Source organism: Pyrus communis, chromosome 10 (assembly GCF_041283825.1).
Source record: "Pyrus communis isolate YQ-2024b chromosome 10, ASM4128382v1, whole genome shotgun sequence".
Lineage (NCBI taxonomy): Eukaryota > Viridiplantae > Streptophyta > Magnoliopsida > Rosales > Rosaceae > Pyrus > Pyrus communis.
In genome coordinates, this window is record NC_142574.1 from 25,819,113 (window position 1) to 25,846,719 (window position 27,607).

The following is a 27,607-nucleotide window of genomic DNA, read 5'->3' on the forward strand; positions in this document are numbered from 1 at the left end:
AACTCATTTGAATCTGGTAGCTCATTGACAATTGTTCATAAGGGTTGGACCGTGGAATCGAGACCCAGATCAATTGCGTGAGGAGAAACCGAGGGGAATCATGAAGTTGGAGATGTTGCTCGGAAGTGGAAACCCACGGATAATTTTCGTAAGTTGTCGATGGTGTAAATTTGGGGATCTTGAGAATATGGGTTTGTGGTATAAGAATTAGGGATTTTAGGGTGATCGATGGAGTGTGGCGTCCAGCTCAGAATATAGGTTCGTCCCACTCGAGCTCGACTCCAATTTTGAGGAAATCATTTGGGTTGAGAATTCTAAGGGAAAGGAGTGGAGGTGGTTGCTTAAAGTTTGAATGGGTGGTGGCGATGGAAAAAGGAGGAGATGGAGGTGGATGCTCCGGTGGAGGGGAAGAAGAAGATGAACATTTTTTAATTAATAAATTATTTTTTCAAAGTAATAGTTAATTTTTTTCTTAATTTTTTTTGTCTACATGGCCCAAGTGTGGCAACACATAAGCATAAATGTGAGGGGTCTAAATGCGGTAGTATTTAATTATATTTGTGGGTCTACATATGTGTTATATTAACTAGTAACAAAAATTTTGATAGAATTTTATCGGAATGACGATATTGATTTTAGACAATGATATTCAAAAATTACATTGATCGATTTTTAATTCGGATAAGTCAATTTTAAACATTCTTCTTCTCTTGCCCATCTTTGCTTCTTCTTCTCAGCAACTCAGCATATCAATGGAGCTAAACTACAGCTGCCCAGAACCCAAAATCCACCAATTACCCACTTATCCTCTCAACGTCACAGTACGAATACCATATTTGCAAGCCCAAAATTACATCCTGGGCAATGCTTTCAACTCCACGTAAAGAAACTCGAGCTTCAGGAATTTCAAGAACTAATCTTTTTGTGGATATAAAGAGGGGAGAGAGAGAGCGATGAGAGAGAAACTTGCCATCAGGTTGGTGAATTGATGGGAGCTAGAAACTGAGAATTCGAGAGAGAAAGATAGACGAACAAAAAGAGGGAGGAGTGGAAGAGGTCAACAGAGATTGACGGAGAAAAGGAGCCAGGAGAAAAGGAGAAAAGGAGCCAACAGAAATTATTTTTTCAATTTTAAAAAAATAATATTTTAATATCAATTGCTTTGCTCGGACAATTTATTTTACGTAGCGGATATGCTGATATGCAGGAGGACGGATTACCGTTACGTTAGCGGTGGCGTTGTATACTTGGTCTCATTCGTTGGACGAAAACTGCTGAAATGGTTAATTTATATTTTCAGAGAATCTGCACTGCAGTCTGCCGGTAGATACTCATTTCATTTGACATTTGCCATGCTAATCAAACTATCACAACTGGACTTGTTTGGATGGAAGGAAAATCCCAAGGAAAATCAGTTCAATCACTGGAGAATTAAACAGAAAGAGAAGACAAATGGAAAAAATGATAATGCAGGCACCGTCTCGCTCTGATCCTCCTCCGCCTATAACTCCCCCAACTACGGTCATTGCCGCCACATTGAAGTGAGAGCGTCGGAGTCGAAAGAGAAGCAACGACCTCGCATGCTCATTGGCTCCTCTTCTCCAGATTTCCATCATTGTCCACCATGTCCACCACTAGTAGAAGCGGCTGCAATTGGATGATGAGGAGGAGAGAGAGGAGCAACGACGGCGAATCATCAACTGGGCGCTGTGCAGCCACCTCGGGCTCTACAGTGCTGCGGCCAGTTCCGCCAGCTACAGAAAAGGTCCGCTCTCTCTTTACTTTTTCTCTTTGATTTGATACTATTCTTCTTATTCTTCCTCATGAGCTGGTCGCATTATTGCAGCAAAGGGAGGTGCCTAAACTGCGACCGCTTCTCCGAAGATTCTGGAAGGTGGCGGCTCCCTATTGGTCCTCCGATGACAAGGTGCAAGCGAGGATCCGGCTGGCCGTAGTCTTAGCTCTCACTCTCGCCACCACCGGTATCAGCGTCGGCTTCAATTTCCTCGGCCGCGACTTCTATAACGCCATTGCCGGTCTCTCTCTAATTTGTTAATCTTATTGGTAATTAATTAAGTTATTTTTTACTGAAATTTGTTTCCTCTTTGCTTCCGTAATTGGATTTTGACGATAATTTGAAGACAAGAACCAAAAACAATTCACGAAGCAGTTGCTTTACTACTTAGCTGCATTTGCCGGTGGAATTCCGGTGAGTACTTCCTCTGCTTAGTTTTTTTTCCACTTTTTTTGGGGTCCTCGCCTTCATCCTCCTGTAATCACAAGAAAGGAAAATACAAAAAGGCAGTTGCTAAGATTTTGTCTGAAAAGAAGAAAACATAAGAACAATGAATGGTGAAACTATTGCCAGAGGTTTATGCCAGTGAATTGCAACCCACAATGGAAAAAGTTTGAAAGTTGCTAGGTTAGCTTTTCGGGTATTCTGTTCACAAGTTTCCCCTTCTTTGCACTTTGATCATCGCCAATGGGTTCATATTCGTATGATTTTTGTTGATTCGTTTGCCTATGAAGTTATGTGGACATGGAAACAATGACCTGGTCTTACTGATATTGATAGATTTGTTACATGTGTTGACAACTTTTTGTGCAGATTTTTGTGTTGCGATATTATGCAAGACAAACTCTTTCTTTGAGGTGGAGAGCTTGGATGACAAAATATTACCTGGACCGTTACCTAAGCAACCAAACCTTTTATAAAATTCAATCCCAATCAATCATTGATAATCCAGATCAACGCATTGTTGATGATCTAAATTCGTTCACAGAGATTGCCCTATACTTCTCCGTAACAGTTTTCAGTGCTGTGACAGATCTCATCTCGTTCAGTAACATCTTATTCGGTATCTATCCTCCGCTGTTTGTTGTTCTATTTGTATATTCAATTGGCGGAACAGTCATAAGTATCTTTCTTGGGAAGGTAACTTTACCTCTGTTTAACCAAGAAGTATTTCCCATGTTGTATGCAATTTGGAACTTGGTTTAATGACAACGTTGTTTCTGTGTTTTCAGAATTTGGTTTCTTTAAACTTCATGCAAGAGAAAAAGGAAGCTGATTTTCGTTATGGACTTGTGCGCGTCAGAGAAAATGCTGAATCCATTGCTTTCTATAGTGGTGAAGCAAATGAAATGCAACTTTTGCTACAACGCTTCACAAGTGCTTTCAAAAATATGAGCGTATGAATAATTTCATCTTCTTCTGTTTTCCCTTGCACTGAAGACTCCTTCCTTTACACTGAAGACTCCTTTTTCTCTCACAAATTTAATTTTACGCAATATTGTTGTGTGTCTAGTGTACTCACTTTAAACTACATGATCTACTTTAAATAAGCTTGTATCAATTTATGGCAGATGCGCTGGTGTCATTGGATTATTGATGCCTACGGATAACCCTTATAAACAACTTCAACATCCACTAAAAAACTGTTTTTCTACATGTAATTTTTCTTCTCAATGGAGAAGTGGGTTCACAACATAGGTTTATTATCATTGTATCACCATGTATGGGCTCTCATTACCCTTATTCAAGAAGCAAGAAAGGTGAAGATGTTAAACATGTGTTGCTTAGCGTCTATAATTTAATTTGTAAGCATGCGTTTGATTTCTTATGTACGTTATATACATGTATCTCATCTGATAAGCATCATGTTCCAGTTTTCAAAATTGATCACGTTGTTTCTGATATTTAGACTTCAGTGCCTAGGTCTTGATCTCTGTTGATGTCACTGTGATATCTGTGGCTCATTGAAGAGACTGAGCTGCATCATTATGCCTAAGAACTATACAGTTATGCTTAGGACTTGCTGTTTTTTTTAAGTTACTTTTGGTACACAGATGCCTGCGAGGATTGATGTAGAGCATGTTCTGTTTACATTTAATATATTTACTGATTTAAAATTACTATGCGTGTTGATTGTTATGCCATGCACATCCAACTGATTGTGTTTTAACTCATATTCCTACCTTGCAGAAATTGTTGATATGTTCAAGAAATCTCGATTTTTTCACTAGTGGATACAGATATCTCATTCAGATTATTCCTGCAGCTGTTGTTGCCCCTATGTATTTCTCAGGCAAAATTGCGTTTGGTGTCATTAATCAGTCAGTATCTGCTTTCAGTCATATACTTGCAGACTTCTCCCTTATTGTCTACCAATTTGAGACTATCAGTGCATTTGCAGCTGTAATTGATCGACTTGGTATTGTCTCTGTATCTTTATTTATATATATACACACACATAATGAGGATCCGTTGCGTAACTTTGATTTGACCAGATAGAACTTCATAAGGAAGCTGTCTAATTTGCGTGATATAACGGGGTCTTAAAATCGAATGAATATGCATTAGACTCTCACTAGAAAGACATTGACAAAATGCTGACACGTTTTCTTACAGACATCATTTGCCCACGTCGTATAATTTTTTGTACTTGTTCAGGTCATCTGAAGCCATCTTCAATAATATTTGTTATAACTAGGGATGCAAAAACTACTAGGATGTGACCAAAATTTCCACTCAACTTTTCTACTTTTCACCATAATACTCGAAGTTCTGAGATTGACTTTTGAAGTTAATTAGATTTATTCTATCGTTTACAGATTCATAATAATATGTACCTTGTCATTTTGTCTGACCTTGTTAATAAATTGACTTCTGATGTCCAATATGGCAATGCTTTCTCTTCTGACTCCACGCAAGGAGATCTTTAGTGGCGTAGGTGTGTTTTAACTTTACATACTTATTTGCCTAGTGATATTGAAACATACAGGTGAATTTGACGATCTATTGGATGGCAGCAATCCGAAACACCGTTCTGACCCCTCAGAAGGGATAAGTCTGATATATAGTAATGTCAAAGGTTTACCGGAACCGGAGTCAAATGGATCCATTCCCATAGAAAAGCTACAAAAGTTAGTGGATATAGAGCACTTGACCGTGGAGACTCCAAGTGGTACTGCATTGGTTAGGAATTTATCGTTGGTAATCAACAAGAATGAGCATTTATTGGTTAGTAACTCCATTGTTCTATTGAAGTTATCATTAGTTTACTAAGTATATCTTGACAAGGAGCTGAAGAGCTTTTCCCGTACATGATCATTTGAACAGGTAACAGGACCAAGTGGGAGCGGTAAAACATCTTTGTTAAGAGCTATGTGTGGTCTTTGTAGTACTGGAAAAGGAAAAATCATATTCTATGTGAAGGACGTTGAAGATAATCAACCGTCCATTTCTTCTGGTGTAGTAGCTCTTGAGGTAGATAATAGGAATTATGAAGGCATATTTTTCCTTCCTCAAAAACCTTATATGGTATTGGGAACACTTCGCCAACAGTTGCTTTATCCTACATGGGCTGAGGATGCGATTTCCACAGCCGACGGTACTAAACCAACTGGTATGAACTTCAACTCCTTTTGCCACATGGTATGTGTGCTGACTGCTGAGGAAGCTATAATCAGCTTTGACACTTGTATTGTAATTCTTGCAGGGTCACTTCCTTTCTTGAAGCAGGCAACAAAATCAGAACATACGAGTGAAAAGCCTAGTAAGCCCACAACGGAGGACCTGATACAAGTTTTGGAGGATGTCCGACTTAGCTATATATTATCCCGATTCAGTAGTTTGGATACTTCACATGAATGGTCTAGTGTTCTCTCCCTTGGAGAGCAGCAACGCCTTGCATTTGCACGTTTACTGCTTTCGAAACCACAATTAGTTCTACTGGATGAATCTACCAGTGCTTTAGATGAAGCCAACGAGGTATTACCACACTTTTTCCTTAAGGTTCATTTGTTTACCTTCCTAGTCCTTCCCACATGTATTGGACTTTTCAGTCCAGAGCATCTTCGGGAATTGTCCCTAACGCATTTAGTCAAACTTCGCACTATTCACACAAACACCTGAAACGAATAATCTAGTATATAATCCCTTGATACGCATAAGCTAATGAACTTGTTCCAAATCTTTTCGAAATGTTGGTTTTGTACCACTCATTCGATATCATATGCACAGGATGTCCACCTGCTTCAATTTTTTCCCATGAGGCCTAGAAGCATGGTTGTTGAATCACTATGAAGATAACATGATATAAGTCGTAATGATGATCTCCCGGTTGTGCTTCTGTTGGCAGGTTCATTTATATCAGCAGATTGAAAAGGCAGGCATAACATATATAAGCGTTGGCCACCGGCAAACTCTATACGACTTCCACAAGAAGAACTTACGGATCTCCACCAAGGAACCCAGCAGCGCCGAACCCAATTGGAGCATTGAATCCATCAATCGAGAAACAGTATAAAACTCATGAAACCTATAATTGTAGCTGCCTTTTCTTACATTAGGTCACTTGTTTGTTCTGTTTCTGTGGTGTGGTGCAAGTGTTTTCCGGTACTTTGTAGCATATGTAATTTCTGCAAAACTTTCTAGGGTTTATAAGTTTATATATGATCAGATTCTATACAAAACTTTCCACTTTATGTCACTTATAAACTATTCAAACATGACATGCAAGCGGTTTGCCTTCAGTTTGTGCAGCAGTTTATAGCTCTTCCAGTCAGGCACGTTGTACACTTTGCAAAAGTGAAGTGACTTCCGTGCATCCCTTTTCTTCACTATGTTTATTTTTGGTGTTTGAATTGAATTAAGTGTGCGGAAATTATTTTCCCTTGCAAAATGATTTTCAATAGATGCTTGCACCCAAGAATCAATACGTGCAAACAACTCTATGATTAAGGTGTTGAAGTTAGGGTTTGGGATATTTATTTTGCAAGCGACAACAATTTTATACGAAAGGAGACTACAATGAGGAAAAGATTTGAACTTGAAACAATGAAATCTCCGATGTTAGATCGGAATTTGATTTGCTTGTCATAATCCATGGTTTTAGGGTAAATTCGGCCAATAAGTTCGTGAAGAAATTGTAGCAGCATGAATTATGAGCTCTCTAGTGACGTAATTATTGATCAATGAATGAAACTTTTTTCTAAGGCTTGCAAAATTCTCGTCGTTGTCCTCTAAAGCTACACTTTTCGTTTTGTAATCCATTTTTTGTGACAGTCTCGTACGTACCCTCCTACGATCAGGTTTCGCTTCATCATCGAATTGATTCGTGAACAGTTGCTCCGATGAGAATTATCAGCCTCTGTCGACCATTTCAATTGAACTCATCCACTATGTGAAGGAGGGAAAGATAAAGTTCAAGACTTTGTAGGCTACTATATGAAACACAAAAAATGAAACCTCTTACAAATACACAAAACTCTATATTTTAATTCCTTCGACGGTAAGTTAAGCACACTTGGTGCGAGAGCTACCACCTAAATCTCGAGCTAATTTTCTTCATTTTTAACGTATTACTTGAGGTTTGGGCCTGGGCTACATGTGGTCTTGAGCTTTATTCGACCTAAATTTCTTAGAAATTCGAGTGTATTCAATTATGATTTTAAAAAAGTTTATAAAATCCTAAGTGTTTTAAGTAGGAATTTTTCAAAGAATATTAAAAAGTTGAGAAATTTGAGAGATTTTGAGAGATTTTGTAGTGTATTTTTAGCATTCACAAATCTTATCTCTTCTCTTGAGATGTCCATGGAATTGAATCAAAATTTGACTTGAAATCTTTACAAATCAATTAAACTATAAGAACAAAACAAAACACATGAAAGGGAAAGGTGGGGATTTTTTGGAGATTAGCGGCCAGACTGAGTACAAATACGCACTGTGTCTACATGCTAATAAGGACGACTATATATTGAAGCACCATGAAAATAATAAAGAGTCCTTATACAAATTCGGAAGAGAAAAGCAATACCTTGAGGAATGGAGGAAGACTGTTCTTCTTTTGTTTGAGAGAGGAAGACTGTTCCTCTTCTATATGATGAACGTGAAAAGAAATCAAAGGAGGTAGAGTTGGATTCATGGCATTTAGTATTTATACCACACACCCTTAAATCTATCAAAATTGATCATTCATTAAAATCCTAAAAAATGTTTGGTATTCTCACTATTCGTACAATTGGGTGGATTTTTTAAAAAACGTAATTAACTAGCCATAGATTTGGATGTATTATTTAAAATCCTCTTAAATTTCAGCCGTAAGCAACATGAGAACTACTTATCTAGTCCGAATACTGGTGAATCAACACTCACTCACACACCTTTTGCCCTTTCCACTATTTTTCTTTATATTTTTATGCCTCGATTTGGTAAAGGGTCAGTTAAACTCATTGAATCTACCATGGAAGTGGTTGGTTTGTCAACAGAGTTGCAGATTGACTTGAGCTATGAAAATATTCCATTTCAAATCAAACCCAGAAGTTTGGTAACCAATTCAATCGGCAAAGTAAGATCAAAATTCAAAACCCATAATCTATAACGTAAGAACATATTGACCCACGGTAAAAAATCAAAACCAAAGAAGAAGAATTTGAGTTGCACCTGAAATCCAATTGAATCACTCGTCCATGCCCCGAAATTGAATTTGAATCAAAACCAATCATTCTTCAGGGAGACAAAAAATGGATAAAAAATTAAAAAGTGCGAGCAGATGCAGAATCATGTTTTAGCGGGCTCGAAGGGAGAAATTTTTTTTTTCTGTTGTTATCTAAATAAAAATAAAAACAATCTAAAGATAAATGAAAAGAAAAAACTATGCAAATCCATCAAAATCCACAAATAAAATCTATACAAATTCATAAAAATCTATATAAATCAGTCAAAACCTATATAGAATTGTAACTCCATTAAAATCTTTTGAAATCTATCACTTAAAAAAATCTATTAAAATCATTTGAAATTCAAATTGACTACACCCCTTAACTACCTACGATTTCAAACTCCTTTAAAATCCTTTTTTTAAATATTAATTGACTAAATCCAAATTTTAAAGTCTACCAAAATCCTACCAAATTCTAATTTAACTACACCTCTAAAATCTCTCAAAATCTCAATTGAATACGTCCTTCTAAGATAGAGAGCAGAGAAATAGAGGGAGGAGTGGACAAGGTCAACAGAGATTGACGGAGAAAGAACCTGGCTTCTCTGCCCTCCCAATTCCCATACACTCTTATTTTCTCCTATTTGTGCGGTCACGGTTAAACCATGTCAACATTTTATATCACTATTGTTTTTTGTCTTATTATTGCTATAAAAAAATTAATATAAAATGTTGATGTAGCTTAATTATGACCGTACAAAATAAGAGAGAATAAAAGTGTATGAGAACTAAAAGGGCAGAGAAGCCGGGTCTAGAAAGAAAACGAGAAGAAGATGGTGAGGTCCATAAAAAGTCATTAGATACAGACAGAGAAAATATAAGATAATATTATTTTATATTATATTTTATCTATTTTTGTTAATATAAAATAATAATCGTTTAATATCAATTGCTCGGACAATTTAATATTATTGTATATCATATTTTATCTATTTTTGTTAATTTAAAAGAATAATTTTTTAACATCAATTGATCGGACAATTTATTTTACGGAGGGGAAATGCACCCGGACAAATTACCGTTAGCGGTGTAATTGGTTCATTCGTACGACGAAAACTGCCGAACAGAATAATTCACATTTTCAGAGAATCTGCACTGCGGTCTGCCGTTAGCGGTGGCGCTGAATGATTGGTTCATTGTTACGACGAAAACTGCCGAAAAGAATAATTCATATTTTCAGAGAATCCATATGCAGGAAAACACTCATTTGACATTTTGCAATGCTAAACAAACTGTCACACAAGAACTTGTTTGGACGGAAGGAAAATCCCAGGGAAAATCAGTTCAATCACCGGAGAATTGAACAAAAAGAGAAGACAAATGGAAAAAATGATAATGCAGGCATACTCTGTCTCATTCTCCTCCTCCTCCGCCTATAACTCCCCCAACTACCGCCATTGCCGCCACGTTGGAGTGAGACTAATCGTCGGAGTCGAAAGAGGAGCAACACCTCAAATGCTCATTGGCTCATCTTCTCCACATCTCCGTCATTGTCCACCATGTCCACCACCACTAGAAGCGGCTGCAATTGGATGACGAGGAGGAGAGAGAGAAGCAAAGACGTCGAATCATCACCTGGGCGCTGTGCAGCTGCCTCGGGCGCTGCATTGCCGCCGCCAGTTCCGCCAGCTACAGAAAAGGTCCGCTCTCTCTCTTTACTTTTTTCTCTTTGATTTGATTATCTTTCTTCTTCTTCTTCTTCCTAATGAGCTGGTCGCATTATTGCAGCAAAGCGAGGTGCCTAAACTGCGGCCGCTTCTCCGAAGATTATGGAAGGTGGCGGCTCCCTATTGGTCCTCCGAAGACAAGGTGCAAGCGAGGATCCGGCTCGCCATAGTCTTCGCTCTCACTCTCGCCACCACCGGCATCAGCGTCGGCTTCAATTTCCTCGGCCGCGACTTCTATAACGCCCTTTCCGGTCTCTCTCTAATTTGTTAATCTTTTTGGTAATTAATTAAGTTAATTCTTTTACTGAAATTTGTTTCCTCTTTGCTTCCGTAATTGGATTTTGATGATAATTTGAAGACAAGAACCAAAAACAATTCACGAAGCAGCTGCTTTACTACTTAGCTGCATTTGCTGGTGGAATTCCGGTGAGTACTTCCCTCTGCTTAGTTTTTTTCCCCTTTTTTCGGGTCTTCGCCTTCATCCTTCTGTAATCACAAGAAAGGAAAATACAAAAAGGCAGTCGCTAAGATTTTGTCCAAAAGAAGACTACAAAAGAACAATGAATGATGAAACTAATGCCAGAGGTTTATGCCAGTGAACTGCAACCCACAGTGGAAAAAACTTAAAATTTGCTCGACGAGTATTAGCTTTTCGGGTATTCTGTTCACAAGTTTCCACTTCTTTGCAATTTGATCGTCGCCAATGGGTTCATATTCGTATGATTGTTGTTGATTCGTTTGCCTACACAGTTATGTGGACATGGGAACAATGACCTGGTCTTACTGATATATTTGTTTCCTGTGTTAACGACTTTTTGTGCAGATTTTTGTGTTGCGATATTATGCAAGACAAACTCTTTCTTTGAGGTGGAGAGCTTGGATGACAAAACATTACATGGACCGTTACCTAAGCAACCAAGCCTTCTATAAAATTCAATCCCAATCAATGATCGATAATCCAGATCAGCGCATTGTTGATGATCTAAATTCGTTCACAGGGACTGCCCTATCCTTTACTGTAACAATTTTCGATGCCGTGATAGATCTCATCTCGTTCAGTAACATCTTGTTCAGTATCTATCCTCCGCTGTTTGCTGTTCTATTTGTATATTCAATTGGTGGAACAGCCATAAGTATCTATCTTGGAAAGGTAACTCTACCTCTGTTTAACCAATAAGTATTTCCCATGTTGTATGCAATTGAAACTCAGTTTAATGAAAACGTTGTACCCGTGTTTTCAGAATTTGGTTTCTTTAAACTTCATGCAAGAGAAAAAGGAAGCTGATTTTCGTTACGGACTTGTGCGCGTCAGAGAAAATGCTGAATCCATTGCTTTCTATAGCGGTGAAGCAAATGAAATGCAACTTTTGCTACAACGCTTCACAAGTGCTTTCAAAAATATGAGTGTATGAATAATTTTATCTTCTTCTGTTTTCACTTCTCTGCATGCAGTTATGCTTAAGACTTGCTGTTTTTTCTAAAGTTACCTTTGGTACGCAGATGCCCACGAGGTTTGATCTAGAGCATGATGTTCTGTTTGCATTTAATATTTTTACTGATTCAAAATTACTATGCATGTAGATTGTTATGCCATGCACATCCAACTGATTGTGTTTTACTCATATTCCAACCTTGCAGAAATTGTTGATATGTTCAAGAAATGTCGACTTTTTCACCAGTTGGTACATCTATCTTGTTCAGATTCTTCCCGCTGCTGTTGTTGCCCCTATGTATTTCTCAGGCAAAATTGGGTTTGGTGTCATTAATCAGTCCACATCTGCTTTCAATCATATTCTTGATGATTTCTCCCTTATTGTCTACGAAATTCAGGCTATCAGTGCATTTGCAGCCGTAATTAATCGACTTGGTATTGCCTCTGTATCTTTATTTATATATTTGCTATAACGAGGATCTGTTACGTAACTTTGATTTGACCAGATAGAACTTCATAAGGAAGCTTTCTAATTTGCGTGATATAACGGGGTCTTAAGATTGAATGAATATGGATTAGAGTCTCACTAGAAAGACACGGACAAAATAATGGCACGTTTTCTTATCGATATTTTAATTTCTATTCATGGTTATTGCCTTCCTAGATTCAGTCAGAGAGTTACCGACATCATTTGCCCACATCGTATAACTTTTTGTACTTGTTGAGGCCATTTGAAGCCATCTTCAATAATATTTGTTATGACTAGGGATGCAGAAACTACTAGAATGTGACCAAAATTTCAACTCAACTTTTCTATTCTTCACCACAGCTTTTATGTTGCACTTACCACTTTTTTAAAACAAATCTTTTATACTTGAAGTTATGAGGTTAACTCTTCAAGTTAATTAGATTTATTTTATTGTCTACAGATTCATAATAATGTGTTCTTGTCATTTTGTCTGACCCTGTTAATATTTTTATCTATGATGTTCAATATGGCAATGCTCTCTTATGTCTCCGTTCAAGGAGATCTTTAATGGCATAGATGTATGTTAAATTTGAATACTTATTTGCCTAGTGATATCCGAAACATACAGGTGAATTTGACGATCTGTTGGATAGGAGCAAGTCGGAATGCCATTCTGACCCCTCAGAAGGGATAAGTTTAATATATAGTAACGTCAAAAGTTTACCGGAACCGGAGTCAAATGGATCCATTCCCATAGAAAAGCAACAAAAGTTGGTGGATATAGAACACTTGACTGTGGAGACTCCAAGTGGTACTGCATTGGTTAGGAATCTATCGTTGGTAATCAACAAGAATGAGCATTTATTGGTTAGTAACTCCATTGTTCTATTGAATTTATCATTAGTTTAGTAAGTATATCTTGACTGGGAGCTGAAGAACTTTTCCCGTATATGATCATTTGAACAGGTAACAGGACCAAGTGGGAGCGGTAAAACATCTTTGTTGAGAGCTATGTGTGGTCTTTGGAGTACTGGAAAAGGAAAAATTATATTCTATGTGAAGGACGGAGAGGATAATCAACCGTCCATTTCTTCTGGTGCAGTAGTTCTTGAGGTAGATACTGGTAGTGATAAATGTGGGGAACTTGGAAGGCCCTCGAATAGGAATTATGAAGGCATATTTTTCCTTCCCCAAAAACCATATATGGTATTGGGAACACTACGCCAACAGTTGCTTTATCCTACATGGGCTGAGGATGCGATTTCCACAGCAGACGGTACTAAACCAACTGGTATGTACTTCCACTCCTTTTGCCACATGGTATGCGCTGACTGCTGAGGAAGCCATAATCAGCAGTGACAATTGTTTTGTAATTCTTGCAGGGTCACTTCCTTTCTTGAAGCAGGCACCAAAATCAGAACATACGAGTGAAAAGCCTAGTAAGCCCACAACGGAGGACCTGATACAGGTTTTGGAGGATGTCCGACTTGGCAATTTATTATCCCGATTCGGCAGTTTGGATACTTCAAATGACTGGTCTAGTGTTCTCTCCCTTGGAGAGCAGCAACGCCTTGCTTTTGCGCGCTTACTGCTCTCCAAACCAAAATTGGTTCTACTGGATGAATCTACCAGTGCTTTAGATGAAGCCAACGAGGTATTACCACGCTCTTTCCTAAGACTTTCAAGATTCATTTGTTTTTCTCCCAAGTCCTTTATAGTAAAACCTTATTACCCGTTTACTGTCATGGAATGGATGCATGCATGCAACATTTAGCCAAATTTCGCACTATGCACACGAACACCTGAAACGAATAATCTGGTCTGTAAAAGTTGATACGCATAGGCTAATGAACTTGTTCCAAGTCTTTTTCAAGTATTGGTGTTGTACCACTCATTTGATATCATATGCATACATTGTCCACCTGCTTCATTTCTTTCCCATGAGGCCTAGAAGAGTAGTTGTTGAATCACTACGAGATAACAGGATATAATTCCAAGTTCTAATGACAATCTCCCGGTTATGCTTTCTGTTGGCAGGCTCATTTATATCAGCAGGTTGAAAAGGCGGGCATAACATATATAAGCGTTGGCCACCGGCGAACTCTGTACGACTTCCACAAGAAGAACTTACTGATATCCACCGTGGATCCCAGCAGCGCCGAACACAATTGGAGCATTGACTCCATCGATCGGGAAGCATCATGCAACTTATGAAACCTATAATTTTAGTTGCCTTTTCTTACATTATGTCACTTGTTTGTCCTCAAATCTGGAAGTTTTTTGCTTTCAAATACTGCAGAAGATGTATGAAGTTATTTTGATGGTAATGTACTAAATTTTATGCTCTTTTGAATTTCTTTCAGGGTGATTTTGTATAAAATCAATAAAAAGTTACAATATTAACAATTTATCAGCCATTTAGTACTACGGTCTAGTGCATTCCTCTTCACTTGTAAGTCAGAGGTTTTAGGTTCGATTTTTGCTACAGGCGAATTTGAACCAGCCCATTGTTAGGCTTAACCTACCCCTCTCTCTTAGTGTAGATAATATCATTTGCTCAAAATATATATATATATCTATTTATAAAGCCGGCAAAGCTTTTGAACAGTGGTTTTTGGAGTCACATGCTTCCCCAAAAATAAGTGGATAAAAATGCCCCTCAATCAAAAAAACTTTAAAAATAACCCAAAATAATGCATCAAATTTGGCAGAAGTATTTTCGTCATACAAACAATGATAAACATTGTTTTTAATATTTAACTATTTACTGTACAGTGATAAACAGTATTTTTAATATTTAACTTTTTCTTGTACAGTGTTTTTTTTATTTTTTATAATTAGTACTCACAATGGGTTAGCAATAATGTGATTCAATCAGTTGTTTATTAAATATTATTTTCTCTATTTTTAATGTAAATTCAATAGAATGTAGATCAAAACTGAAAGACTAATTTTATTATATGAATTCAACAGCTTTGATTGGTTTATGAGAGGTTTCTTGTAGCATGGTCTAATATTATTTATTTAAAACATGTAAGTCGCGCGTAGCACGCCGTAATTTAAAAAAAGTCTTCTGCACACACGTGAGCACGTGCATGAAGGCTAGTATGCATGTATGTATGTATGTGTGTATGTATATGCCTTTAAAATAGGTTAATCATATATTGTGATACTTAAATGCCTTTAAAATAAACAAAACTTACAAAATCTGCCACAACAGCTGACACCCACTCCAACTGACACCCCATTTCTCATTATTTTTTTTATTTAAGAATAAGTCAATACGGATCAGGCACTACGTTGTAGTATCTGTTCCTAATTCTGTTTTTTACATTTGAATTTAAACAATGCGTTGCAGTGTTCGTTTCTTGATTTCGTTTTTTTTTTCCATCACTCACACACCTCCTACATGTCCTTTTTTACATTTGGATTCAAAAACTACAATGCAGTTTCTATTTCCTGATTCTGTTTCTTACTTTTGGATTCAGATGTTGTGTTGTAGTGTCTGTTTCCTAGTTCTGTTTTTTCCATCACTTACACGTCTCGTACCCTTCACACCGCACGTGACTGTTGACTTTTCCATTTGGATTCAGACACTGTAATGCAATGTCTGTTTCTTGGCTTAGTTTTTTTAGATTTGGATTTAGACACTCTAATATAGTGCTTGTTTCCTGGTTCTGTTTTTTTTTTTTTTTTTTTTTTTTTTGTTAGTCTCAAAGATAGAATTTATTAGATTCCAATTGAAATGTTTACATCTTCCGTTCAGGATATTGAAAATAAAATCTGGGCCAATACAATCCCATAAATGGACATCTCCATACTTAGAGACATAAGAGGCAACAACATGAGCAGCGTGGGCACACTTGAACGTTGCATTTTGGAATGTTTGAGCGAGATTCCAGAGGTCGTGAATGACACCCTACAAAGGTGCATCTGTTCCAGTTTCCTTATTGATCATCATGCACGATCGGCTTTGCATCAGTTTCAATCTCAATAGACTGGGTATCTTCCCTTCACGTTCCAATGGCTCTCCCTTCAATGCAGTAGCTTCAGCCATTTCAGCGGAATGGAAGTACAAGTTTCCCATGCAATCCTCCTGCAGAGTGCAGTAGACCGGTAAAGTCCTTTATAACCCATCCCACTCCACCTTTATGTGATTGTGGATTCCAAACTTTATCACAATTCACCTTAAGTGTCATACACACTGGTATTTTCCATCTCACCTCAAATTCCAGTTCATTGACTCCTTCCATTGCATTTGTGGTTGTTGTGCTTCCTTATATTCAGACATTTGGATTCAGACACTACATTTGGATTCAGACACTACAATATAGTGTCAATTTCCTTGAGTTGAGTACACTCCTCCATGTAAAAGAAGGGCACGAGAGAGAATGATAGAATATTCATGTTCTAACTATTTATAATAGTTAAAAGCTTATATGACATTCATAAAGAGAGAAAGAGAAAGAGAGAGAATAATAAAAGAGTCAAGTTCAAACTATTTTTAATGATTTAAAGTTCATATGGCATTCATCATTGACTTATGCGTAATTAATAAAAATATATCATTGATTAAGTCCAAAACAAAAATGTCATTGATATATAGCTAAATAGTAAAGCTTTTATTGACTTTCAGCTTAATTACTTTTTTTTGTTAATTAAAAGAGAAGAGAAATCGATTCCTAGTTTTGTTGCTCATCTATTCTTTCGGTCCCTTCCTCTCCATCTCCCTTCCACTTCTTCCCTTGAAAAGCGAAAAGTAAGGAAAAAAACTTATCGAGTCATTTGATACTTGTGCACATGGCGAGGCAGGATTTTAGTCGAGAATGGTCTAAAAGTTCCAATATGAATTACTCTCTTATCGCACAAAAATAACTCTATCATGTGGTGAGAAACTGACCACCGTCATTTAGATCTTGTATGGTGTCATCCTCATTATCCTTTTCCTTAAACCTCAAGCCTCTCTAACTTTCTTCTTCTCTCTTTCCACTGATCCGCAGATCAGAGTTCTCAAAGCTTTCAAGCAATAGATAGACTGCCTGAACTCCATAAGAGTCACCAACCTCAAATTAAACCAGATGAACGAAGTTAAAGTAAAAACGTTGGTTTTGGATCCTGAGTCTACAAAAACCTTGAAAATCATAAACATAACACAATTTTTTTACGTGGAAAAAATGTCAAGATGGGGCCTGGGACTATTCTAGTCCCTTCATGACTACGCATTTGTTTATGCAAAGAAAATGCTAGGTGGGACCTAATTATAATAGCAGGTCCTCAACTCTATTAGAGAGGTGATACAATTGGATCCATCGTGGTCACCTTTGCAAGACGCTATATACAATGAAAGTAGCTTGGGGAATATGCTTCTTGTCTTTTTCTCAATCGTAAATCGTTGTAATAAAAGTATGGTTGGGTTGCGTACGGTTCGGCCAGTAGGCTAGGGCGATACGTTCACATCCTTTGCACTTGAGTTCAATCTCTCCGTAAATGACAGTTGTTTCAATTTTCAAGTTACTACTTTGCATCGTTCAATCATTTCCCTTTCTTTTCTGACACTTACTCTTAGAAGGTTTATGAGGCCTTTGAGCTTGTAAACGGACTTGAGAAGACAATACTTGGGAAGACCTTGGACCTTTTTAAAATGAAACCAATGGATGATAAGCCATTGAACCTTATGAACTAAAAGCTTGAGATTACCTTAGAGCTTGTTATTGTGGTTGTGGTTGTGGTTGTGGTTGTGGTTGTGGATTAAGAGTAAGAGAGGTAATACTTGAATTTGAATTGGCCAACTGTACACAATACAAAACAAAAACAAAATAAAAAATAAAAAAAATACTACCTTAGTTGTTATAAACTTTAAAAAGCCTGCAAAAGCAACAAAACACATCAAAAAACAAAAAAGAAACAAAGAAAGTTCTTTTACTTGAAATGATTGACTTGCCCAATTCAATCTTTTCATAGAAATTGTGGTCATCATCCTCCAAATTAAATTTTTTTTTTTTTATTTGCAGTATGATTGTATTCCAAATGTTCAAAATTGAAACTGTTTCAAAACCGCAAAAACAAAAATGTTCAACCCAATCTGATTTGGTCTATGTTTCAATTTCGGTTCCAAGTGCCCATCCTACTTTGAGATGGTCCTAGCTTGGAAATATAGAACAAGTAACAAGTCATTAGCCAAACTTGTCACACAATTAGACGAGAAAACGTGTAACACAATCCTAGTGACAAGATTGTCAAAAGACTAGTCTAAAGATTACTTTTCTAACCACAGATCCCCACACTATCCAATTGATCTCAAACAAAAAGGAACATGAGAAACTATCACAGGGGAACACAGCTCTTTGGTCTTAATAATTATTCAGATTAAACAAAACATGTTAATTCTTTAAAAACATATTGAAAATTGAAAATGTTGCCTGTAAACTCTTTTGCCAAGGCCAACACTGTCAATAGTCCTCAGATATATTGAAAGAAAACATAATAAAAAATAAAAAAAATAAAAAAACAACGAAAGTTCTTTTACTTGAAATGATTAACTTGCCTAATTCAATACTTTCATAGAAATTGTGGTCATCATCCTTCAAATTAAATATTTTTTTTATTTACGGTACGATTGTATTCCAATTGTTCAAAACTGAAACTGATTCCAAACCGCAAAAACAAAAATGTTCAACCCAATCTGGTTTGATCTATGTTTCGATTTCGGTTCCAAGTGCCCATCCTACTTTGAGATGGTCCTAGCTTGGAAATATGGAACAAGTAACAAGTCATTAGCCAAACTTGTGACAATTAGACGAGAAAAAGTGTAACACAATCCTAGTGACAAGATTGTCAAACGACTAGTCTAAAGATTACTTTTCTAACCACAGATCCCCACACCATCCAATTGATCTCAAACAAAAAGGAACATGAGAAACTCACAGGGGAACACAGCTCTTTGGTCTTAATAATTATTCAGATTAAACAAAACATGTTAATTCTTTAAAAACATATATTGAAAACTGAAAATGTTGCCTTTAAACTCTTTTGCCAAGGCCAACACTGTCAATAGTCCTCACATATATTGAAAGAAAACAAAAAAAACAAAGAAGAGTTCCATGGAGCAACATCAAACTTCAAGCCAAATCTTCTTTGGAGTTACCAGCTGTGTCATTCAAAAACTCAAAATCCAGCTTCCTCCCCAAGACAAGCCCTCTAGCACTACGCCATCTACCCATACTCAGCGTCTGTACACATAACCGACACCTACCAAAAGCAGTTCCGGAGAAACCAATACCACGAGGCCATCACCGACTTTTCTCTCAAAAGTGGACGCCATTACCGTTGCTATACACACCATTCAGGGAGCCATTGGATGGTTTGAAAGCGTGTCCATTTTGGTGGGCTTTAACCGTCCTGTGTCCATTACTCGTCCCATTTGCAACTGGCTTTGGTACATGGCCATTGATTTGTGGGATTGTATTTGGATGCCTGCATGCTGCTGCTATTAGTCCTGTGACAACAAGAAATTAATCCCGTTAGCCAAACTAAACGCAATTTAAAATCAAGCTTCCTTGTCACTGAAAACAGACAATAGTCAATGCTACAACCATTGTGGTTCTCTGACAATGAACCACTGTCGTACAAAAAAAGATAAAGTGAACTCTACACTTCATCCTCAGTGCATCCCCCATGTGCTGAGGGTTGATGTAAAGCACAATTGTCCTCACTGATGGCCAGCTTAGCGACAGAGCGGTCACCAGGACCGACGTACCCAAAATTAAGCATCTGGAGACTTCCACAAAGATGTAATCAAAATGCCACCTAGCCTCTCAAAATTGACCTATGGATGTCTTACTAAATCATCCAGAAAAGTTAATTACATAACAGAGTAACTAACACTTGACAAAAGAAATTTCTCGTTCTTGCAACTTTTTATCGATAGATTACTTGTTTCATAAATGTAATGCGGCCTGACCAAAAAATAGTTCAGAGCAAAGCAGAGGGAGGAAAAGGGAACAAAGAACCAAAAAAATACCTAAGAACAGAGCAGAAGGTTTCCCTGGCCTTGACTTATATTCAGGATGAAACTGAACGCCAACAAAGTATGGATGGGCAGGCAGCTCAACAATCTGCAGTTATTAAATAATTATATGTTCATAATTACAAGAAATGGAATAAACTAAATTGTTCAGCCACTTGGATTCATATACAGCTATCAACATATACTTACCTCCATGCGCCGACCAGTTTCATCTCTGCCAACAAACGATAAACCAGCATTTTCAAGTTGTGATATCATATCAGGATTGACCTACACATAACACAAAGTCTGTTTCATGAAAAAGAAGACAATTCCTTTTCTTTATCATTGTACGTGGGGTCTGTAGAATGCATGTAAATTACATGTGCTGACGATGAACTAAACTTACCTCATATCTGTGTCGATGTCGTTCATCAACAAACGCCACATTACCATACCTAAACATGAACCCAAACCGTATTGCTATGTTAGCATGACTTGAGAATGTACAATGGGGGCTCCATGAAGTTTATAGAAACACATACATCACATATATGTACTGTATATATAAGATGTTAGCTTAAATCAATTCAAAGTGCTCACAGTTTTGCAGATTTGCAGTCAGTAACCTTGAAGTAAGTCCTCCTAGAACCCAGACGCATAGTTCCTCCCATATGAGTTTTTGAACCCTTCCAGTTGAAAAAGGACAGTTTTAGAAAAACTAAAGCCAATTCAAGTATAAAAGTTATATCACCTTCTGAACGAGTATAAAATCGCATACCTCTGGCATAAATATGACACAAGGACTTGTAGTTTCAGAATCAAATTCTGTGCTGTTAGCATCAGCGATACCAAGAACAGATCGTGCAAACTCAATGACAGCAATTTGCATTCCCAGGCATATGCCAAGGTATGGCACTTTGTTTTCGCGAGCATACTTGGCCGCAAGAATTTTCCCTTGCACTCCTCTATCTCCAAACCCTCCTGGAACTAGAACACCATCAGCACCCTGTAATGAAGAGCATTTAGAGGATCAATGAAGGAACTACTACCTGAATATACAGCCATTATAACATTATGAAAAAGGACCATCCAACGCAAAAAAATTATAGAAGGATCACCTTCAATAGATCCCACGCAGCCTTATAAGCCTCAGGGGCCTGCAAACATTAAATTAGTAAATTAATAATATTAAGAAGGGAGCGGACAAAAATGCTATTCGTTGGGAAATGTTTAACTATACTAAATTTATGGCAATATGGTAAGTTAAAATTAGTGCTAACCTCTTCAGCAGTAACATCTTCAAGGTCACCTGCTGCAACCCAATCTACAACAAGTTTGCGGCGGCAAGCAACAGAAGCATGTAAAAGAGCCTGGAACAAGAAGCTAAATATTAGAATCTGATCTCATATTTTTATACTATGCAATTAATGTTCTAAGAGGTCTGAAATAAAATAAAAATGAGATTACAAAATGATTTACCTTTAAAACAGAGAGGTAAGCATCTGAAAGACCTGTGTATTTTCCAACCATAGCAATTCTGACCTGTAATGCATATAAACAGTTAAGATCAAGATACTGGTATTACATACATAAAAGAAATCAAAATCCAAAATTGAGGAAGTCTTGAAAACTCACAGGATCATGTAAATTGGCAGAAATTTCTGTCCTGGCTGTCCATTCCCTCAAATTTGGCTCTCTAGCAACACTGTTAATTAAGGGAAGGTTAAAAGGTAGTTTGAAGCAGCACAAAATTGTTACTGGAAGACCGTGGAATGGGGAGCATCCATGCAGCAAAATAAGAGAGCAAGATATTATATAGAAAACAAATAATTAGTTTGCAAGACAAACCCAAGAAGGTTGAATCCTTTCAAGATTGCTTCGTGCGCATTCTGATCCTATTTGTGACAACAGAAGAACAGAAGATAAGAACACAGAAAAAGAAAAACGAAAAAAAATCTTGCTGTAAATAAGTACAGCCAAATTTTGTTTCAAGAGCATTACACTTACTCTTAAAAGCAAAGGAATCTGCCAAATGTTTGGAACATCATAAAGAGTGACAATATTTTCAGCCTGCATAAGGTCGTTTCCTAATTAGTAAATTACAGTTAAAGTCAAGGGAAAAACATTAGCATTCATATTATATCGTTATGGTACCGGCACGTGGCAAAATTGAGCGAGTTTTGCTTTAACGTTATCCTCAAGTGGCTGTCAAAGACAAAGAAAGCAAACTTGAGATTCTGCAACCACAAACTACTAGAGAAAGAGATCAGCAGTGGAAAGCAGAAGACAAGACCTTTGTACTCCTACAAGCTAGAATATTAGGTGTCAAACCCTGTCCTCGGAGTACCCGAACGCTGTGCTGTGTAGGCTTTGTTTTCTACAAATTCAATATTTAAACAAAAAGTTAACTAGAGCAGGTATTTGACTGCAAAATTTAGTCAAAAATACGCATGAGTCATAGACTATGCCTTGACAGGTTCCATATTAGTGGAACTGACAACTACTATTGACCTGCACAATGTTTATAATACAGCACAATAGACATTGTTTCGATTACCTGTTCACCAACAACATTGAGAACTGGCACAAGACTGACATGAATCAAGCAGAAATTTTCAAGTCCTAATACAAGAAACATTTGCAGAAAGAACACCAGTTAAATAAAAGAGATAACAAATTTAGGTTACATATCCGTATCCGTGTGTCCGTGTGTGTGTGTGTGTGTGTAATACAAAAAACTAAGCTCATCAAGTTCGTGGTCTTACCTACACGATATGAAAACTGGCCAAGGGCCTCAATAAAAGGCATTGATTCGATATCCCCTGCAATATGGGAAGTGAAATGTTAATTAATCTATTTCGATCAGATTGTATTTTAATTATTTAGCAATAGGAAGATACCTCAACCTAAACAACTAACAGATTTTAATGTACCTATAGTTCCGCCCAATTCAATGACACAAACATCAGCTGGACCTTCTTTTCCATCGACAGGTACCATTGCCACACGCTCAATCCACTCTTGGATGGCATCTGTAATGTGTGGAACAACCTAGTGTGAAGGGAGAACCAAAGTCAGGTACAACAGGAACAAAAAAATTTCAAATACTGGAAAGATAAAAAAACAAAGAGTGTTCATATTAACCTGGACAGTCTTTCCAAGATAATCTCCCTTTCGTTCTCTGTCAATAACAGACTGAAAACAACCAAGAAAATAATAAATGAAGAAAGTGGTTTGGCATGGCTTTACATGATAATTTAGTTATATCAAAACATCAAACATGGCTACACAAAAAGAAAGCAGCAAGTAAAATAACCTGATAAATTTTTCCAGTCGTGATGTTGTTATCGCGGGTCAAGGTCAGATCTAGAAACCGCTCATAGTTTCCGAGGTCCAGGTCCACCTTCAAAAACAAAACAAACCGGTCATGACCAAAGATTCTACCTTAACAACAGAAACCACCAAAACCCACAAAAGTTAAACAAAAGCATGAAATATTAAATCCATTTATCAGGTAATCTACCTCACCACCATCATCTAAGACAAACACCTCCCCATGCTCAAAAGGAGACATTGTCCCTGCATCCGTGTTTAAGTAAGGATCTGCATACGTAGATAAAACTCAACATAAGCAAATACTGATGCATGAAGAAACACTAAAACTTATATTTCCATGTAAAATAAAAATACAAGTAAATTGTATTAAGGATGTGTGGTAGAATATCCAGTAAGTTTGACACATCATGAGCACGAACACTTCGATATAGGGCTGAGACTGAGGTGAAGTAGATCGTGATTGACTAATATAATTTCTCTATCAGAGAAATTGACATCCAAAATAGTATCACATAACTATATTCAAGAAATTAGGGTCTGTTCGGGATTGCTTCTTCAGAAAGCACTTCTAGCATATAAACACGTTGAAATTTTATTAAAGATCAGAAGTGCTGCCTGGAAAATCACTAGGAAGTGCTTCCTAAAAAGCATCTGGCAGGTGCTTTTGCAGAAAGTACTTCTATGATATTAAGCATCTTCAAAAAATGTATGCCTTCTGGCTGTCAGAAAGCTCTTTTATCCCTTCCAGAAGCAATCCCAAACAGGGCCTTATGCTAGTGGAAGAAACTTGTACTGTGACAATGTCGGAATTGATCGAAACGACACCGGTCCTAGTACAATAAAAAAGAACCTTGCAAAATTGTTTTATACGCACATCCAAAGGATAAAACAACACGAAAAGCTGCTTATTTAAACCAAAACCAGCTGAGAAAACACTATAAAGAGAAAAGTACCAATTTTGATGGATGTAACACGAAGGCCGCAGGCTTGGAGGATCAATCCGATACTACTGGCTGTGACCCCTTTTCCGAGTCCACTAACAACACCACCCGTCACCAATACGTACTTCATTTTGTCTATTTCTGTCAAAAAATTGTATCTTTTTCCACACACAAAAAAGGAACCTCTCTCTGCTGACTGCTGCTATCAAAATCTGAGAAAAACCAACTCTCTAAGACTGAGACAAACCCATAAAACGCAGAATACATGTAGTAGCAAGAACAAGTAAGACTAGCACTACTTATAATGCTTATCAGTTATAGCCAGCAAGACCCAGTTGTCTGACAAAACCAAAGAATAATAATTAAATTTTTCAACCAATGAGAGGCTAATCTGCCTAGCTATTAAGGGTACAGGCTAGATAATTAAGGAGGGGTGAAAAAAGAGAGAGAGAAATCAAACCTTGTTAACAATGGCGGTGTTTACAAAGGGCTCTGTCCTCTCCTACGCTTTGCTCTCTGGGATTTGATGTGGGTTCACAAACTATCAGATAAATACTCAACTGGGTATCACCAAAAATCTACACAGCGTATGAAACCAAAGCCAAAACCAGAGAAAACCGCAAAAGCAATGCAACTTTTTCTTTTTTGCTTCTTCTCTTATGCACTTTTTTTCTGTGGAAAAAATGGAAACAGAGGAGAGATTGGTATGGTTATCGTTAGTATAAACGCGAAAAGGAGGACTTTGGAATACAAGATAGACCCCCAAGGCCTCTCCTTTGTTCTCGTTTCACCAGGCGGCGGGTGGTGGAAACCAAGCGATTAAGGAGCAAAACGACCTTGGCTTTTAACTTGGGCAAAAAACCCAACTCACCCCATTTCTTAGATTTTTCATTTTCTCTCTTCTAAATAAAATAATTAAATAAAATAATTAAATAAAATAAACCTAGCAGTTATACATTTTAGGGTTTTCAAAGTGCTAATTTGGTATTCTTGTGCTTCTAAAAAAAATTATTTTTGTTGTATTGTGAGAATAAATAATTATAAATTAAAGTTGTTAAGTGTTTGGTAAACTTTTTTCTTATATTTTACAAAAGAAAAATAGTATTATAAATTGCTATAAATATATTAATTAACTAAAAAATATATGGCATTTAATATGAATAATAATTGACCATGAGAATAATGTAAAGGCAACGATTGTAATTTTGTAAAATTTGTAGAGGTATAATTACCATTTGAACATTTATTAAATGGCACTAATTACTATACTTTAAAAGAAAAAAAAAAAGCATGGTAGACCTTGTTTCTGTTTTTCTATGATTTTCTACTACTATTAACAGTAGTTTCTTTTTTTGTTTTACCAAACATTTAATGTTTTAGATTTTTTAATAAGCTTTTTTTTTATAAGCACCACAATTCCAAACCAAGGATCAAATTGGTATTGTTGTGCTTTTAAAAAATAAAAATAAAAAAAAAAACTTATTCTACTATGTTGTGTAAATAAATAGTTGTAAAATAAAGTTGATGCATGTTACATCCCACATCAGTCAGGGGAGTGGATCATGTAAGCCTTATATGTATATTATCATCTCTACCTAGCACGAGGCCTTTTGGGAGCTCACTGGCTTCGGGTTCTATAGGAACTCTGAAGTTAAGCGAGTAGCGCGTTAAAGCAATTCCATGATGGGTGATCCACTAGGAAGTTCTCGTGTGAGTTCCCATAAACAAAACTGTGAGAGTGTGGTAGGAGCACAAAGAGGACAATATCATGCTACGGTGGAGTCGAGTCTGGGTTGTGGTGGGGGTTCGGGCTGTGATGTGACAATTTGGTATCAGAGACAATCCTTTGCCGGAAGTGTGCCGACGAGGACGTCGGGCCCCTAAAGAGGGTGGATTGTTACATCTCACATCGCCCAGGGGAGTGGATCATGTAAGCCTTATATGTATATTTTCATCTCTACCTAGCATGAGGCTTTTTGGGAGCTCACTGATTTCGGGTTCCGTGGGAACTCCGAAGTTAAAAGAGTAGCGCGCGAGAGCCCGGGTTGTGGTGGGGGCCCAGACAGGGATGTGATAATGCGTATTTGGTAAACTTTTTTTTTTATTTGTAAAAATGCTTTTAACAAAAAAAAAAAAAAAAACAAAAAACAAAAAAAAATTAGCGTCTGATTGTTTGATAAACTTTCATATAAATTGTTGTGAATATGTCAAATGACTAAAAAATATATAGTATTTAATGTAATGTAATAATTGTCAAAGAGAATAATATAAGGGCAAAGATTGTAATTTTGTAAAATATGTGAGGGTATACTTATCGTTTGAAATTTTCTTTAAATGGGCACAAACAATATTTTTTTCAGAAGCATGGTAGACCTTGCTTCTAATTTTCTACTCTCATTGACAACCTTTTTTGAACCTTTTTTGAAAAATCACTTTTTTATTTTATTTACTAAACATGTTTTATGTTTCAGATTTTTTTAATAAGTTGTTTTTTTTTTTTAAAGCATCGCAATTTCAAACCAGCTCCAATCCTAAGAGGACCCTTGTGCTAATTGTCTCTAATCTCTATTTGCAGGTAGAAGGTATAACGTCCAACTTTATGTGAATGACAAATTCGTTATTAAATTATTTTACTAGTTTTCTCATTGTTGTGATTTAGCCTAAATCTTCAACTTTATGTGAATGACAACTTCAAGCTTTCTCATTGTTGTGATTTAGCCTAAATCTTATATATTGTCGTATAAAAAATAAATATTTTGTAACCATGTAGGGGAATTGAATTATTCTCACGTCCAATTCTTCCACATTTATTAAGACATAACAAATAAAAAAATGGAACAAAAGAATAATAATTCTACTTACTTATCACTAAAATAAAATTTGAAATCAGTTCAATGCCAATCAGACCAATTTGATGACTAAAATATTCTTTTCCTAAATTGTAACATCCCACATCGCCCAGGGGAGTGATCTTTAAATGTATATTCTCATCCTTACCTAGCACGAGACCTTTTGGGAGCTCACTGGCTTCGGGTTCTGTAGGAACTCCGAAGTTAAGCGAGAAGGGGGCTAGAGCAATCCCATGATGGGTGACCCACTGGGAAGTTGCTCGTGAGTTCTCAAAAACAAAACCGTGAGGGAATGGTAAGCCCAAAGCGGACAATATCGTGCTACGATGGTGGAGCGGGCCCGGGAAGTGATCCGCCCTGAGCCGGGATGTGACAATTTGATATCAGAGCCTATCCCTGGG

General features: G+C 37.0%; 3 protein-coding genes across 3 annotated transcripts; 2 read left to right on the top strand and 1 right to left on the bottom strand.

The window, feature by feature from the left end:
• The first annotated feature begins 1,577 nt into the window (after positions 1–1,577).
• On the top strand, positions 1,578–6,516 carry LOC137730236 (ABC transporter D family member 2, chloroplastic-like). The gene is made up of 10 exons (XM_088677390.1): positions 1,578–1,765; positions 1,847–2,036; positions 2,142–2,209; positions 2,609–2,935; positions 3,028–3,192; positions 3,986–4,214; positions 4,785–5,023; positions 5,123–5,408; positions 5,502–5,773; positions 6,144–6,516. Exons 1-10 carry the CDS (start codon positions 1,625–1,627, stop codon positions 6,309–6,311), a joined length of 2,085 nt encoding a protein of 694 aa, XP_088533516.1. The 5' UTR covers positions 1,578–1,624; the 3' UTR covers positions 6,312–6,516.
• Positions 6,517–9,548: 3,032 nt separating this feature from the next.
• On the top strand, positions 9,549–14,478 carry LOC137729671 (ABC transporter D family member 2, chloroplastic-like). The gene is made up of 10 exons (XM_068468674.2): positions 9,549–10,144; positions 10,233–10,422; positions 10,530–10,597; positions 10,995–11,321; positions 11,413–11,577; positions 11,810–12,038; positions 12,701–12,939; positions 13,039–13,363; positions 13,455–13,726; positions 14,110–14,478. The coding sequence occupies exons 1-10, from the start codon at positions 10,004–10,006 to the stop codon at positions 14,284–14,286; spliced, it is 2,133 nt and encodes a 710-aa protein (XP_068324775.2). The 5' UTR covers positions 9,549–10,003; the 3' UTR covers positions 14,287–14,478.
• Positions 14,479–18,992: 4,514 nt separating this feature from the next.
• LOC137727784 (uncharacterized) lies at positions 18,993–25,236 on the bottom strand. Its single transcript, XM_068466599.2, has 22 exons — positions 24,818–25,236; positions 24,370–24,569; positions 23,604–23,683; positions 23,397–23,483; positions 23,225–23,275; positions 23,014–23,131; positions 22,846–22,902; positions 22,638–22,702; positions 22,374–22,457; positions 22,235–22,285; positions 22,088–22,150; positions 21,929–21,975; positions 21,716–21,785; positions 21,560–21,622; positions 21,361–21,450; positions 21,199–21,237; positions 20,859–21,086; positions 20,681–20,766; positions 20,487–20,535; positions 20,288–20,368; positions 20,093–20,186; positions 18,993–19,567 (listed from the first exon to the last, which is right to left on the bottom strand). The coding sequence occupies exons 2-22, from the start codon at positions 24,485–24,487 to the stop codon at positions 19,377–19,379; spliced, it is 1,812 nt and encodes a 603-aa protein (XP_068322700.2). The 5' UTR covers positions 24,488–24,569; positions 24,818–25,236; the 3' UTR covers positions 18,993–19,376.
• Between the last annotated feature and the right edge of the window lie 2,371 nt (positions 25,237–27,607).

Coding starts and splice junctions, on each gene's coding strand:
- LOC137729671 (XM_068468674.2), top strand. CDS start 10,004: ATGTCCACCACCACTAGAAGCGGCTGCAATTGGATGACGAGGAGGAGA. Junction 11,322..11,412: donor TAAGTATCTATCTTGGAAAG/GTAACTCTACCT, acceptor CCGTGTTTTCAG/AATTTGGTTTCTTTAAACTT. Junction 12,039..12,700: donor AGCCGTAATTAATCGACTTG/GTATTGCCTCTG, acceptor CGAAACATACAG/GTGAATTTGACGATCTGTTG.
- LOC137727784 (XM_068466599.2), bottom strand. CDS start 24,487: ATGAAGTACGTATTGGTGACGGGTGGTGTTGTTAGTGGACTCGGAAAA. Junction 22,703..22,845: donor CCAGTTTTCATATCGTGTAG/GTAAGACCACGA, acceptor TTCTTGTATTAG/GACTTGAAAATTTCTGCTTG. Junction 21,087..21,198: donor CTGCGTGGGATCTATTGAAG/GTGATCCTTCTA, acceptor TCTTCATTACAG/GGTGCTGATGGTGTTCTAGT.
- LOC137730236 (XM_088677390.1), top strand. CDS start 1,625: ATGTCCACCACTAGTAGAAGCGGCTGCAATTGGATGATGAGGAGGAGA. Junction 1,766..1,846: donor TTCCGCCAGCTACAGAAAAG/GTCCGCTCTCTC, acceptor GCATTATTGCAG/CAAAGGGAGGTGCCTAAACT. Junction 3,193..3,985: donor GTGCTTTCAAAAATATGAGC/GTATGAATAATT, acceptor CCTACCTTGCAG/AAATTGTTGATATGTTCAAG.